Source organism: Morchella sextelata (assembly GCF_020137385.1).
Source record: "Morchella sextelata strain SCLS chromosome Unknown scls_5, whole genome shotgun sequence".
NCBI lineage: Eukaryota > Fungi > Ascomycota > Pezizomycetes > Pezizales > Morchellaceae > Morchella > Morchella sextelata.
Window position 1 is genome coordinate 456355 of NW_025408620.1, and position 15260 is coordinate 471614.

The 15260-nt window shown below is 48.8% G+C and overlaps 6 protein-coding genes across 6 annotated transcripts; 3 read left to right on the plus strand and 3 right to left on the minus strand.

The window, feature by feature from the left end:
• Nucleotides 1–56: 56 nt before the first annotated feature.
• On the minus strand, nucleotides 57–1514 carry H6S33_010626 (uncharacterized protein; the record flags this gene model as incomplete). The annotated part of the gene is made up of 1 exon (XM_044842579.1): nucleotides 57–1514. The coding sequence occupies one exon, from the start codon at nucleotides 1512–1514 to the stop codon at nucleotides 57–59; it is 1458 nt and encodes a 485-aa protein (XP_044696556.1).
• A 458-nt stretch (nucleotides 1515–1972) lies between these two features.
• Nucleotides 1973–2527, plus strand: H6S33_010627 (uncharacterized protein; the record flags this gene model as incomplete). The annotated part of the gene is made up of 4 exons (XM_044842580.1): nucleotides 1973–2012; nucleotides 2075–2125; nucleotides 2189–2364; nucleotides 2447–2527. 4 exons carry the CDS (start codon nucleotides 1973–1975, stop codon nucleotides 2525–2527), a joined length of 348 nt encoding a protein of 115 aa, XP_044696557.1.
• A 1740-nt stretch (nucleotides 2528–4267) lies between these two features.
• On the minus strand, nucleotides 4268–4659 carry H6S33_010628 (uncharacterized protein; the record flags this gene model as incomplete). Its single annotated transcript, XM_044841969.1, has 2 exons — nucleotides 4268–4426; nucleotides 4513–4659. 2 exons carry the CDS (start codon nucleotides 4657–4659, stop codon nucleotides 4268–4270), a joined length of 306 nt encoding a protein of 101 aa, XP_044696558.1.
• An 866-nt stretch (nucleotides 4660–5525) lies between these two features.
• H6S33_010629 (uncharacterized protein) lies at nucleotides 5526–7089 on the plus strand (the record flags this gene model as incomplete). The annotated part of the gene is made up of 4 exons (XM_044841970.1): nucleotides 5526–5584; nucleotides 5657–5773; nucleotides 5855–6979; nucleotides 7077–7089. 4 exons carry the CDS (start codon nucleotides 5526–5528, stop codon nucleotides 7087–7089), a joined length of 1314 nt encoding a protein of 437 aa, XP_044696559.1.
• A 1017-nt stretch (nucleotides 7090–8106) lies between these two features.
• On the plus strand, nucleotides 8107–8433 carry H6S33_010630 (uncharacterized protein; the record flags this gene model as incomplete). Its single annotated transcript, XM_044841971.1, has 2 exons — nucleotides 8107–8253; nucleotides 8329–8433. 2 exons carry the CDS (start codon nucleotides 8107–8109, stop codon nucleotides 8431–8433), a joined length of 252 nt encoding a protein of 83 aa, XP_044696560.1.
• Nucleotides 8434–13308: 4875 nt separating this feature from the next.
• Nucleotides 13309–14630, minus strand: H6S33_010631 (uncharacterized protein; the record flags this gene model as incomplete). The annotated part of the gene is made up of 6 exons (XM_044841972.1): nucleotides 13309–13504; nucleotides 13602–13955; nucleotides 14026–14099; nucleotides 14159–14191; nucleotides 14254–14422; nucleotides 14509–14630. The coding sequence occupies 6 exons, from the start codon at nucleotides 14628–14630 to the stop codon at nucleotides 13309–13311; spliced, it is 948 nt and encodes a 315-aa protein (XP_044696561.1).
• Nucleotides 14631–15260: the final 630 nt, after the last annotated feature.

Here is a 15260-nt window from a genome sequence, read left to right on the forward strand (position 1 = left end):
AAGCGACAAACTTTCACCGCGCATCATGTCCGCTCACTCGATCGTCCACGGCCACCCTAGTCAAACTTCATCTTCGTCCCCTTACTCTCCGTGATGGCTCCCGTCCTCCTCACATCATTACTGTACACGGCGCCAGGGTTCGTGTCCCTCTTATCCTGCCTCTGCCTCTTCTCCTCCCACGCCCTCTCGGCCCAATCATCCTCGGCCTTCGGCGCCCTCTTCTTCCTGGGCTGGAACTCTTCCACCTCGACCCTCTCGGCCCTCTCCCCCTTCTCCCCCTCCGGCCTGTCCTTCCCAAAGCGCTTCTTGTACCTCACGCTCGAGTCCTCGCCATACTCCATCTTGATCTGCCGGGTCCCCAGGAACCTCCTCTTCTTCTGCCGCTTCGCCAGCTCCTCCTCCTCCTTCCCCTCGAGCCCCGCCTTGGTCTCCTCCTCCTCCGCCGACAGGCCCAGCATGGCGCGCTTCACAGAGTCGATATCCTCGAAATCGACGAAGCCGAAGCCCTTGCACTTGCCCGTATCCTCGAACGTCGCCAACCGGATCTTCTGGATGGGGCCCGCGAACGCAAAATGGCTCTTCAGGTCCTCCTCAGTCGTCGCAAAGTCCAGGTTCCCCACAAACAAGATCTTACTCGGCGGCTTACTCGCCAGGTTGGGGCCCAGCTTGACGGGGCCGCCGCTGCCGTCGGGGGCGGTGCCGCTGCCGCGGCCGGAGAAGTCATTCGAGTTCTTGATGAGCACCTTGCGGCCGAGGAAGAGCGTCTCCGTGAGCGTGAGGGCGTAGTCGAGCGCCTTCTGGTTTGCAAAGTCGATGTAGGCAAAGCCCTTGTTGCGCTTCGTGCGCGGGTCCGTGGGGAGGTTGATGCGCGTGACCTCGATGCGCTGGACGGTGGACGGCGGGCGCGTGAGGAACTCTTCGAGCTGCGGGCGGGTGGTGGAGAAGCCGAGGTTGCCGATCCAGATGCCCCATTTGGAGCGCGCCTGCGAGGAGTGCTCGGGGAAGTCTTCGGCGGCCTTCTCGGCGGTTTTGGGGGTGCTGCTGGTGCCGGCGCCGCCAGCGGCGACGGGGGAGGGCTTGATGAGCTTGTCGGCGAGGTCGGGGTGCTTTTTGATTTTGCGGAGGGCCTTCTTGGAGGGTGGTTCGGGGAGGGTGACGTCGATCTCGATCTCGGAGGTCGTGCTGTCGCGCTTGCGCTTCTTGGAGGGGCTCGAGGCGTCTTCAGGAGCGGCGGGGGTTTCGGATTCGGTGGTGGGGGCTGCGGATTCGGTGACGGCGGGAGTCTCGGGGGTGGGTTCGGCGACGGCTTCAGGATTGGACTTCTTATCTTTCTTTTCCTTCTTTTCCTTCTTGTCCTTTTTCTCTTTCTTTGCTTTCTTGTCTTCCTTTCCCGTAGGCTCTTCTCCGGCGGTGGTATTCTCAGCGGCAGCCAATTTCTCTGCAAGCTTCTTTGCACGGAATTTGTCCTTCTTCTCCGAGCCGTTTCCCGGACCTCTCATCTTTGTGCGTGACATCTTTTTCTTCTTTTTTTCTTTTCCTTTGCTGGTTCGTGATATGTCGAATCTGTGTGCAGAAGGAAAGTTTTTGGGTTGAGTTGAGGCTTGGAATTATTTCTTTCCCCGAACTCTTGGCGGAGACTCAGAGCACAGGCCAACGGGCACAAACGGGCACACGGACAGCACCAAATGCATGAAACAGCTGTGTCTGCGCAGATACGGGCTCTTGGAGATGTAGAGACTGCAATTGAGCGCTTTTGCGGAATTACTGTGCATGCGCGAGAGAGCGTGCTTTAGGCTTAATCTGCGTAGCGCAGGGCGAAACGTCCCAGGTGGCCTCCCCGGGTTTATCCAGGGTTGACTTGTTAACACTCTGTTCTGCGCCCAAAAGCAGTGATCCTGCTGAGCTTCACTTCACTTCACCACTCCACTGCGATATACCACAGCATCAAACCCACCCACTCACGCCTGCAAACATGTCCAAAACACTCAAAGACCAGCGCCGCGCGGACCTCAGTACGCCTATCCCCACACTCTCTCTACAGGCCACTATACAGTATACTAACTTCACCCCTCAGTAATCCCCTACGTCCCCACCGAGGCCAAAGCCGAAGAAAATGACATCGCCAGTACCACTCCCTCCCCCCCCCCCCCAAACCCGCCTACACATAACTAACCGCTCCCGCCACCAGGCACAATCGGCTCCACCCTGCCCATGGCCGCAATGTTCACGCGCAACAAGATGATCGGCTGGACGGCCGTCGTGTTCGCCATCCAGGGCTGGCTCAGTGAGACGCCCGGCCAGGTCGCGAGCGGGAAGCAGCCCGCGTACTTTAGTGTCGGCATGAGTGTTATGGCTTTGGCAATGGTATGTTTCCCATCCCCTTATTGATCCACCGGGGTATGGTGGGAAGTGAGAGAGAGGTGGCTAATGGGTACGGTGCGGACAGAGTTACTTGCCGCTGTTTATCCCGAGCATGAATAAGGCGGCGTCGAGTACTGCGCCGGCGCCGCCGGCTCCGGCTGCGTAGAGGGTGCTGGAGGTGTGGAGAGTGCTGGGTTATAGTTAGTTTAGGAATATGACTTAACTTTTAATCATATGTGGTGCTTGTTGTGGATTATGAATGAGCGCGCTGTGAAATTGAGTTCCAATAGGGTGGGTTATGTCTGAGAACCTGGCTACTTTAAAAGTGATATGATAGACTTGGAATTGCCGAAAATGTCGAGAAATGTAGCAACACTGAGTACAAACTCGTATCCATCCCAACCCCAATTTAAGATACGAGGCCTGATTTGGTACCATATGTAGTAGGTGAGACATTGATATTGCATTATTTATTCTGATATTTTGGTATTACCTTCTACCAATGAACCCTCAGCCTCAAGGTCTCAAGGGGGTGTAGAAGCTCAATGGAGCTTAGTGCGACTATGGTTATTGTAATAATAGGGCTAACTAAGGCCGAATTGTAAACCACAGGAAATGCCGTACCTCTCCATCTGTTCGGGCTATAGATGAGCGATGAGATACAGCTAAGAGTCGTTGTATTGGATTAGATGAGGTACCGGTTTAGGTAGGAAGATAGTAAAAAGTACTAATTGTATTTTAATGCCGAAATATGAGGCTTTAAACGGACTTATTAGACGGGATATTGGTATAGGCGTAAGGTTCAATTGCATATTGGACATGAATAGGGAAAATTGGTAGTGGATATAGCATTGTTATCGAGTGTTACTCTAGCTATGGTAGAAAGGCGCTGGGCAGAGCTCGAGCATCAGAAACATGGGCAGAAGACTTAAGGTTCAATTGAACAGCTATGGTGGGAAGGGATTTTGCGGAGCTCGAGCACCAGAAACACGGGCAGAAGCCATAAGGTTCAATTAGACACAAATAAGAGAATATAGTAGAGAATACAAGAATTTTCAGGTTTTATATCATTATTATCGAGCGATAGCTATGGTAGAGTATTGAGCAGAGCTCCGATAAATAAGGTTCGATTGGACACATATAGCGCCGCTATGGTGGATACATTTAGCACAAGAAGTCTCGGATTAGTGTCATGTCACTACTATCGAGCAATAGCTATTGTAGAGAGGCATTGGGCGGAGCTCGAATATCAGAAACACGGGCAGAAGACAAAGGGTCTCGGATTTAAGTCACTATTATCGAGCAATAGCTGGCTTCAAAACAAGGTTAAAGAGCTCATATTCATGATCACTGCAGTGCCGATCATTCCTCTTTGGTCAGTCATGGGAAATCAATCGTGGCTCTAGAGTTATCGACAATCGCGGAACAGCTAGAAACACTAGAGAATCGAGAAATTAGGTGGATTGATTATTCCGGGTATGTCGACAAAAACCCGGCCGTAGTAGCGTACGTAACAGCTGTAGATGAAGCCCCTTGAACCTTCCCGCACATGCCAAACCAAGTCGCCAATTCTTCCCAGGATAAAAAAAGAACTCCGATTGAACACTGGCGCGAGAAAAAACAACAGATAGCTGCCCATATACAAGCAACACACACAAGCGCAAGACAAATCCCAAACCCCACCCCTCTACACTACAAGAAGCCCTGCCAGGAAAAAAAAACGAAGATATAACCCCCCAACTTTTTTTGATTTTTGTGGTGGCGTGATTGCAGTATTTCCGTTTATTTGGTAAACTTTTTTTACACAATCCCCCCTTCCAACCAACAACCGAAACCACGAAAAAAAAAAAAGACCGGAAGAAAAAGAAAAATGCCCCCTGGGTGTTTTTATTTTGGCTTTTTTCGTTTATTCGACGGTGACGGTGTTTGCGATGGGGCCACGGGCACCCTTGGGAGCGCCCTGCTGGAAGCCGTTGCTGAACTTCCTGTTGACGGTCTTGAGGTACCTCATGCGGCCGGTGCCGGTGGTCTTTCTCCTCTTGGCCTTCTCGGACCAGTTGTCTGCCTTCTGTTAGTTTTCCTGTTTCTCTCTCTGCTCTGCCCCTCATATCATGATGAGCTGGTGGCTGCGGAACGGTCGAGACGACGTACACTTCCTGGTCTTAGCGGCGGGGTAGGCACAGCTGGAGCAAGTGTGCTTCTGGATGTGGAAAGAGCGGCGGCCACAGCGACGGCACATAGTGTGCGACTTGTTCTGTAGGTTTCCAAGGAGCTCGTCAATATCCGTCTTCTTCCCATCTTTTCATGTTTCCAACTCTCTCTCTGCTCGCTGCTCTGCTCCGCTACTGCTGTAGCCAGAGCTTCCTCGGACCGTAGAGGGGGGGCATTTCGGGGGGTGGGGGAGGGGTTGAACTAACGTGGCGCTTTCCGAACGAGCTGTATGTAGATGACGTCCAATTAGCCCACCATATCTCCCAGACAAAAAAAATTCTACCAGCAGCAGTTCCCCCTTCTCGGGCCAAAACTGGGCGGGGTGAGATATGGAGGGAAAAAAAAACTCACGAAGTTCCTTTCGTCATTGTCGGCTAATTTTCAGGGGGTGTTTGATGGGGATTGTCGTGAAGGATTGCTGCGTAGTCAGTTGGCGTGTCGGTAAATTCTGTCGATATCACGAATTGTGAAGGTGTGGTGTTGGGATTTCGGATGTGTGGTTGCGGGTCGGTCTAAGCCTATTGGGGGAGAAGCAGTCGTCTTTCGCAAGTGTGGGGAGGAGAGGGTTTTGGCCCTAGTGGTGAGGCTCGTGAAGTGTGGCTCTGAGTAACCGTGGCTTGGTGGATATGTGGCTGTGTGACAACCGTCAGCCACACAGCAACGTCAAGGTACCGCATGCTGAATAGAACTAGGGCGCGCTGGGTGGCTTGGCGTGTCGTGAGAACAATCAATAGTAACAACAGTCGGGAGAGAGGAAACGCACGACGGCATCGCCTGCCTATGACCTAAACCCACCTTGCCCCCTCTTTCCATTCGTCTCACCTCCACCATCCCCTGTTTCGTACCTTTATCTCTCACCACCCTCACCTAGTAAACACCATCCCTTTCTTTCCCTCACCACGATCAAACTCTCGCTCCCTCGGCATTAACCAAACCTCCTGCCCTTACCAGCAATGTCTGCAGAACATGGCACCTCCGGTGGAGGTGACAGAGCTCACTATAAATCATACAAGTACAGCACTCTTGGGAAACAATGGCCTCTCCCTCGCTACGTGCGCTGACAGTGCTGCCATCATGACTACAGGAAGAAATACCGCAAGCTCCGCATCAAATTCCACGAGTCCATGAAAGACTCCGACAAGCTCTTCAAGCAAGAACAGACCGCGAAAGCAGCTGTACGACGAATATTGGAGGAAAACACGTTTGCACTCCCAATTCTGCCCCCCTCTGCCCCCCTTCCCGTATTGTGGTTCCGTACTGACCAATCCACTCACTCCTCCAGTCGCCTTCTCGACCTCCTCGTTGACCTCAACTCCTCGACCCACATCCCCAAAGAGCGCCGCTTCAACCTCGGCTCACCGTCGTGTCCGACGCCAACTCGCTTCCTCTCGCCTACGCTACTTGCCACAATCCCGCAGGATGAGATCGCGGACGAGGAGGCACTTCTTCTCGACCCCCCTGTCAATGGGGCCCTGCAAGCGAAGGTGGAAGCTATGGATGCGGATACGTCCTCGACCTCGTCCGACTCTGACAACGAAGGGGGCTTCAACGCCCGCAACCGCCGCGACCGGGATTCAGACAACGAGGACGACGACATGGATGACGACGACGACCGCGAGGCCTACCTGGAGGAGATCCGGGAGACAAACTACAAGCGCGGGATTCCCGGAACACCCCCTCGGTACGTTCGCGACCAGATGAAAGCGGACGCCGACCGCGAGCGCAAGGAGGCGGTCGAGCAGGCTAAACAGGAGGCCATCGACTCCGCGGCTGCTGCAACTGCGGCCGCGGCGGGAGTGAAGCAGGAACCAGTCGATGAGACCATGGAGGACCTTGACAACGCAGAACACCCGCCTCCGCAGACGCCACCGAGGAAGCCCATCTCATTGGCCGATATTTACCCGGCGCCTGGACAGACCCCGCCGTATCTGCGTGACCCGTCGCCGTTCCTCATGTCCCTGGAGGAGGAGGAGGCCTTCTACTATAACATTGACGAGAACCTGGGCGGCGAGATACCAACAAACCTTGAAACATCGCCGTCATCAAAGACGGAGTCTGACCCCCGTAACCCAATGAGTGTGTACTGTTGGCTCCGGAAATACCAGCCCCAAGTATTCCTCCAAGAAGGCGAAGGCGAGAAGAAACCAAGGGGTCGTGGTGGCCGTAAGAAGGCTGGGCATGATGGGGATTCAGGGGATGAAGTTATGCCAACACCTGCTACAGCGCCGCAATCAGCCGTCAAGACCGGCGGGAAAAGACGGCGTGCCGACACAATGAAGGGTGCGGGGCTTGAGGACAGTATGGAGATAGACCCTCACGCTACCACGCCTAGTCGTGGCCGCGGAGGGGGCAGGGGCCGAGGCGGCAGAAGGAGGGAGGGGGAACCCCCGGTTAAGAAACAGAGGAGGTTGGTGCAATCTAGAAACCCTTGATTTTAAACTTTTTTATCTTTTGCTTCTTCTTCTTTGTAACAGGGACTAATGGTAGCAGTTAGTGTTGCTTAGTGAAGAGATTTGATGTTTCTCTAAACAATATATACTCCTTCTACATTTACCAAAATGATCTTTAGTATCAGTGGTATTTGAGATTTAATTATACGGCACGGGAGGAGAGGGGGATTTCTTTTTAACCTTGTGTAGATCAGCAGGAAAGATAGGCTGTGGTTACAACAATTTGGGGAAAAAAAATAGGTATCGGCTTCTGTTGTGGGGGGAGGGGGGTATTTCTGTTTCTAACGGTTTTTTTTCTTTATATCTTATCTTATTCGTTGGGATGGCTTGCTTGTATCTGTATCTTAGGCTTTCTTCCTCCTTTATCATCTGTGGAGTTTTTTCTTCATTTTTTTTTCTATTCTTTACTAAGGAGTATCCGGCCGTACATTACTGCCGCTGCCATTTCTGCTGCTGCTGTCACTGCCTTATATCTACTACTTAGTCAGTATTACTACTATTCTTTTTTTTTTCTTTTTCCGGCGGGGAGGGAGAGGGAAACAATTAAAGGAGGCGTTTCTTTTTTTCAAAGTTTGGGGTTGGGGGTTTAAGGGCGGAACTTGTACGTTAATATGTGCTGTGCGTGTGTGGAAATAATAGTTTGCGGTTGCGGTTGCGCGGCAGCATGGATATTTGGATCTGGTTAGACTAGGTTTGGGAAAATGTTGCATTTGGATCATTGACATCATATATAACCTTACTCATTTGGGACATGGAATCTTGAAACTCTTTAGGGACTGGACTGGTCTTTGGGATTCGCTAACGTTGATGAAAATAGTATTTTTCTTCTACCCTAAAGCCCCCACTTGAAAAATCGGTAAACTACAAATACCATAATGTGTTCTTAGCTTTCCCTGTCTCCCGTCCCGCTCTCCTCCCACTACCACCACTACCACTCCTTCTCGTCTAGTATCAATCAACATATTCATTACGGACGGCAACACTCGCTATCTACACCACTATCATAAGTAAACCTCACAAACAAACACCTCACAAATAAGCACCTCACAAATAAGCACCTCGCCAACAAAAGAAATCATACAAAATGCTCGTCTGGAAATCTCTCTCCGTACGCACCGCCGCAACAATTTCAACTCCCCTCTTCCGCGCCCACGCCCCCACGGCCGTTCTACACATCAAGGGTCTCACGGCAGCAAACGTTGTGTTCCCGCCCCCAGAGGCTATCAAAGAGGTTGCCATTTATCTAGCCTCTTTTTTTATTTGTGTGTCAAGAGGTGTTGCTGCTGACAGTTGTGTGTTTGATTAGTTCGAGATGTCATTCGCAGGAACTATGGTCCGCTCGCCTACAGTTGCTAGAGGTTTGACTGCGACTGCTGCGAAGGCTGTCACTGCGAAGGCTGCCGCTGTGTAGGGGTGGTGATTGTTTTGAGATTCCCTGAAAAGCCCATTCACATTCTGCCCCACGAACAATAGCCCTTTTCAACCCCCCCATAATGACAGACCAGACTATTATATCGGTCTATGTCTAGCCTGTATAACACATTATATGTTAGAGTTTAATAAAAGTTTGGTTCTTGTCGTTAATTTTTGGTTCTGGCCTTGCCTTTATAATTAGCTCTGTCGAGATTGTTCCGTATTTTCAATTTCTACACGCAGCCATTAATATTATTTTCCAGGTAAGTCAGCTGAATCCTAAACTATCGAATCTGCTTAGCTCTTAGCTTTCGACATTCCGGGTCGGGTGCTTGCTCAATTACCCCATTCATGACCCCAGAGCAGTGATATCAATATAGAACTCGTCACATAGTCCTTCCAGTAGCTCCAAACAATTGAAGAAAACACTGGCCCCAGTAACTGGTATCCAGCTGATTAAAAAAAAAAAACAGGCCGATATCTTTTGTGCCGTGTGACAGCTCATTGAAACATAACGCACCCACGAGCAAACGAAATAACGGCCACAGTGCGCTCAGTGCACGTGCTCAGACATATATTAGAGTATGAATAGCGCAACTCTGGTTTTCTAGATTTTGCATTTCCATAGGGTCCACACGTAACAAATCCTACTAGCCTTTCGTACCTGTAGTAGTTTGAAGAGTAATTGTTGAAAGACCTATTCCTAGCATTTAATATAAGTACCAGCCAAAGGGGACTAGTTTTTTGTCTCGAAATCATATAATAGGCATTAACATGTCAATATGCACGTTTCCTAATCCCTCAGAGGTCAGTTTTTGCCCAGAAGCTGACAGACTTGGATCACTATACCGCACGCATCTAGGAAGGTACGGTGGAGCCTACAGTAAAGTGTCCTAGCTTTCTTAGAATGTGTTTTCATTTCAATTACTGAAAGACCAGCGTGTTTTTACAACCGCTGGCTGCTCCTGTGGGTTTATTAATTAAATGAGCTTCGTACAAGTAGCTATATCAAAAAGTCTTCTCCCTCAAGTCCTGCCGCCTTGTGGATTCATGAACCAAGAATGAAACTGTTCTGCAGATTAGTCTTTGGCCTCATATCGTCTCACAAAAAGTGATCTAGTTCTGTCTTGTCACACCTCTCTTAAGAAGTTGAATGGGTAGCTGCTTGCCAAGGTGGGAATGCTTCTGGGAAGAGATATCTAGGGTGGAGCTCGTAATCAATGATCAGTGTTCATCATATGACCATGTGTCAAGGGCACTAGATGCAGTCATTCCACAGAGATACTTACAATTAACTTTGGTTGAAAGTAGAAAAGCCAGCTTTGTTAGGCAACTCTAAATTTCAAACGCCTTTTGAGCGTGGTGTTGTGAACTTTCTTCTAGAGAATTTAAGGCAGGCTAGTCAAGCATGACCGAGGGTGAAGCTCCCAGTCTCTGGGGGATTGGAATTCAATACGTGGGCAAGGTAGCCTTGAAAAAGCGTTTCCCGAGCAGCAGCGTCGTAATAATGGCCTAATATCAAAGATAATGGACGCCACATCGTTTCCATCGGCGTGATTTATAGACAGATCTCAGGGCAGTGGTAAAATTCAAAAGACCACCCGTAATAGTAAAGCATTCCTAGGTAGTCGACATCCTTAGATAGATAGGCTAGAGCGGAATAACTAATAGTACTAACTAACGCATTTCTTACACTGATATAAATTAGAGACCCCAAACTTGCTACTTCATGACTTTGGTAGAGCGTCGGTAAGTACCGGTGTCGAGTGATACCATATGAATATTGTCTCGATACAAGACTATGTAATTTGACTACATGTAATAACGAAACACTCAAGGCGGGTTCGCAAGACATCCAGCTTTATATAAAGAGTACTGGCTATGGTTTAGTCTTTAATAGCTACCTGGTGTCCAGATAATTCTCGAATATCGATATATGAACAAGGGAGAAAATCATTACATGCAGCGAACAGCTTGGTCGCCCATAATGAACGGCCGGTTTTATTTGACCCTCAGCTCCGCGAGGTATATATATGTCTAGCTAGATAGATACACCTTCAAACACGGATACATGTAGCCAATATGTTAACCTACTACAAAAGATATTCCTACTACCATATAGGGACTTGTAACTACGTGGTAGTATGCATGAAATACAGAGAGACAGGATTATTGACCACAGTACGATATACTGCCCTGCATATACCGGATCAGATGCCAAACACGGCTTTTGCACTGCTAATAGTACTGAAAACACAGTAATTACATACAGACGTACCCTTCTATATTCGAAATCCACATATCAACGTTTAACGCTTTATGGAATCGAGTGATATTTCATGACTAAATTGACCTTAAATTCTTCTGAGGGAGACATCAATACCAAATTTCAATTCTCCGAGGACATATTACTCTGAGTATTAGTTCACATGTAGTAGCTAGTCGTACAATGGCGTCCATAACTTCCAACACAGCTCCCAAATCCGCAGCCTTCCTATAGTTTAGTAGTTGCGCGAAGCCACCCGACTCGATAGCAAAGTGTCAATATGGTTATAAGTCTCCTAAGAATGTAAGGTTCGCTTCCTCAAGTGTAAATCATAAGGCGAGGCATCACAACCGGATCGTTCCGATCGCTTGTATGAGAGGACATGTTCTTAATTTATGTGCACTTTATCATCACACGTCAGTACAACACAAGGCTCAGAACTACACGTAAAATCCGGTCTACAGGTTAGAAGCCAACTAGGCCCCTGTATATTGGCCCAATAGCCGCCATACCCCCGGTGCGCAGTACTGTGGATGTGCAGATTTGTCTTAGTTAATTCCATCATGATCTACGTCCTACGTACTGCTTCTCCTCCCTTTAGGGTGTACTTTACGAGGATCCAGTGGAGATATGATTATGAGATGGGTCCGAGGAAATGATATAGAGAATCTAAGGCTGGCGCTTGCGCTGGTACTGGTGCTGGCTATGGATTTTGATGTTGATAACGTGTTCTCGCAGGAAACTACCCTCCACGCACACATACATATACAGCCCCTCTGATATCCAAAACAAGTTTTGGGAGAGCCATCCTAATGGTGGCATATCACGATTTATCACAATATATTCTAATCTCTCAGATGTCTTACAGCCCGCAGAAACTTACACGAATGATATCCCAAGCAATTGTGCCCAATTGTCCAGTATAAGCTAGGGGCATACGAGATGCTTTTTTTTGAGAATTATGGGTGGAGCAAACTTTCCTGCTGACAGTTTAGTTTGTTTTGAAATCTGGTAGATCCGGATAAAGAATCTCTAAGATGATACTAGTAATAGGTTTGATGGATCATATATATGATCATGGGACGTTCATTCATATGTTAACCGTACGATACCGGCCTGTGTAGAAATTCCTTTAATACCCACCAAGGGTGTTGATACAGCCTATTTAAGGACACTAACAAACGTGCATTTACCCTGTGAGAAGTTTTTGGTAGTTGACCGCTGACGTCCACCTACCTATGATGCTTAAGATAGCATGATATACGATGTCGAAGTGCGTCCGCGCTAATATTGGTCAGAAAACGTATCAGATGCCCCAACTAAGCAGGGGTTGTCCATCGAAGAGCTTCGAGACAGTATTGTGGAACATCATGGAGGAATCAATCAGACCTTTGTGATAAAGCATTAGAAAAATGGATCATCCAATTTGTGGGCCATAAAGCCTGGAAAAAACAATCCTTCAGCGTCCCTAAGTCCCACCCAACTCGTGGGAAACTCAGTATCCGCATCAATTACATCTCTTGCACGCCAATCCAGCCCTCAAAAAGAAAAGGACCCATGACGACGAGTGATATGTTATGACTTGATAGCATTATTCGAGAAAGAGCTCGATTTCATCTGACCTAGATAGAAATATCAACTTCCAAAAAGAATTATCAACTAGATCGATCCGCCAAGCAATAGTTAACTCAGTCCACAGACTCAGCTCACCTGGCCCACGGTGTTGGTTTTTCAAGCTACCCGACTCGTGAAGAGATGATTACACAGCCTCCCGAAGAAAATTTCGCTTGGTCAAACGTCGCATAGGTTAAAGCGATTCATCACAACCGCAACCGCAACCGCAACCGCAACCACCCCCGCTTCCACTTTCACTCAAAGTACTTCTTCTTCCGCCTTTTCCCTCCATCAGGTCCAATATAATATTCCACGGACTATGCAATTGCCCACTATATAGTCAGCATCGCTATCAATTGCAAGTCATATGGTACCTTAAGACGCCGTTCCCACCCACCGGAAGGCTACCCGCAGAGAATTATGTACGTGTGCTCTTGCCACTGGAACTACTCGAGTGATGGGCTATGAGAGCCCTACGATTGCATTCAACCTGATACCGGATCGCTCCGTTAGCTTATTATCTCCTAGAAAGGGGTGCATTGTACATGTGCACTTCGTCGTCTCTTTACACGTCAGTACATACAACAATAACAAGGTGCAACCTAGGGGTTGGAATTGAATCACAAAGGCTGATCTACGCTAGGATACTAATCCCTGTCAAAACCTCTATAAATCAATTGCGCACAAAGTTCAGATGAGTGTACCAACCATTCGATTATCTATCAGTTCTAATCATCCCCCCACTTTCAAAGGAAGATATCTACATTACGAAACGATGTAGCACGATTAGAAGGGTATAAAAATACAGGGTGAAGAAAGAAAAGAGCTGTCGACAGATGAAGGGAAAATAGAAATTCTGCCAGCAGTCGGTATATACCAAGGATAAGTGCAATGCATACGATCGCCGTGTCTCCAATAGCGCCGTGAATACCGTGGAAGCTAACGATTCAATTTTTTTGCGCATAATCAGGAAGTCATTATGCAGGTCTTAGATTAGATCTTTTTGACATCATCTGATGCGGGCTTTATTTCATCCATAGAATGGCCGGATTTAATGTCGCTGATAAAATCATGGATGTAATCGAAGTAGTTTTCTTCCGCACAGGTGTCGTTATGTGTCCCTTCGGGGAATTCGCGCCAGAGTTTGGTGGATGTGCACACGTTGTACAGGGTTTTCATGTGAGATGGTCTGTCTCGTGTCAGCATGTTTCATCAAGCTTCCAATCAAAACACCCTGTAGAAGCTCGGATCGGATGAAACGAAACAATCACCAAGCGGAAACATACGGAACAAGTTCGTCTTTCAAGCCGCTGAGGAACAGAACCGGCACTCCTTTGATTGCTGGAAGTGTGGCCTCGCTGGGCCAAATCTGATGGCACAGCCTCGCCAGATACCTCGCGGGAGGGAAAACAGTTGGAATAAGCGTCCGGATTGAACGGAAAGTATTCTCGAGAATAAGACCAGCGACCTTGTCTTGATTCTTTGCGACTAGTTGAATAGCGAGGGCCCCACCGAGGGACTGTCCGTAGATGAAGATCGAAGTTCCGGCGGTGGAGGGGTCAGTAAGTAAGTAATTGAGGGCTGTTTGGGCATCTATCATCAGACCCTTCTCAGAAGGACGACCGGTAGAGTGCCCATATCTAGGTGAGGTTCGCGCGCAGTGAATACGGGAGCCTTATTTATAAGAAGGCGAAGATCGACAGAACTTACCCTCGGTAGGACAAAATGAAGATATGGCACCCCATTTGCTCACTAAACACACGGGCTATTGGTAGTCTGTGGCCCTGTTCAATGTCAGCCTCAGTGACACGGGAGAAGTCGTGGGGAGCTGGCTAAAACCTACAATATTGCCAGCATTTCCATGCATGAAGAGCACCTGCGATAACACCCGTCAACAACCCGCCATAATCACGATAAGCGCATGTAGTAGGGCCGCACAGTAACACCCAGCTGCGGCCTCTTCGAGGTGCGCAAGAGAAAGTTGCTTAACATCTCGCGATCCGGCGTCTTGAGCTCCACTGTCTCCCAGTCATCGATGCCAAATTCTTGGGGAGTCGGCACGTTTGTTCGTGCGCCAGCAGGTACTGATCTGGGATATATGAGCTCTCTATCGGTGTATTTGTTAGCTTCAGTGGGGGGATTTGGGGCGGGGGGGGGGGGGGGGGGTTGCTAGTCGGCCGTGCGATGACGTACGATTGCTTAAAGTACAATAATGCCGAGAGGAGCACGGCGAGACCAGTGGAAGCCACGATTGCTCCTTTCAGGTATGAATAGAGGGAGCTGATATAGGAGAAGATGGTCTCTGAAGACGACATGGAACAATGGGGGAGGAAGAGAGGGTTCTAGGAGGAGCTCAGCTGCGTGATATTCAGATCGTAAATACCCACAAGGTGCAACTGGCGGCAAACAGGATTAATGCCTGTTGGAGTGTTGTTGCCTTGTGTGTGGTGGGAAAGAGAAGGCGACGACGATGCTTGTTGCTTGTTTGGTTGCTATAGCAGTTTGCTCGAAGGATGGGTTCACAGAGCAGTGGAGCATGTAAGTACCAGTATGTACGTACAGAAGCGTACTCTACATATCTCAAGTGTCAAAATCCGGAGTAAATTCCTTAGCGAGATTCTGGGGTGCTCGGTCTGCGAGTGCAGGGGAGGGTTCATGTCATACCTTTAGGTTCTTACCGATTACCAGAGCCGCTGCATACAATCACGTGATTAAGTGTTTGTTTAATTTCGGACACGCCCAATGTGCATATCTAGGTTTTGTGCGCACTCGTACTCCGAGCTACCTATATGTGCTGTATAGAGTAGGTATGTCACTTTACCCTACATGATTGTAGGGGTAGGCATGCACATTTACTAGTCCTCGGTATAGGGCTGATAGCCTTGTCCGGCGGGCATGCCACTATGATATTCAATGCGCACACAATTATACAAATAGTACGTAAA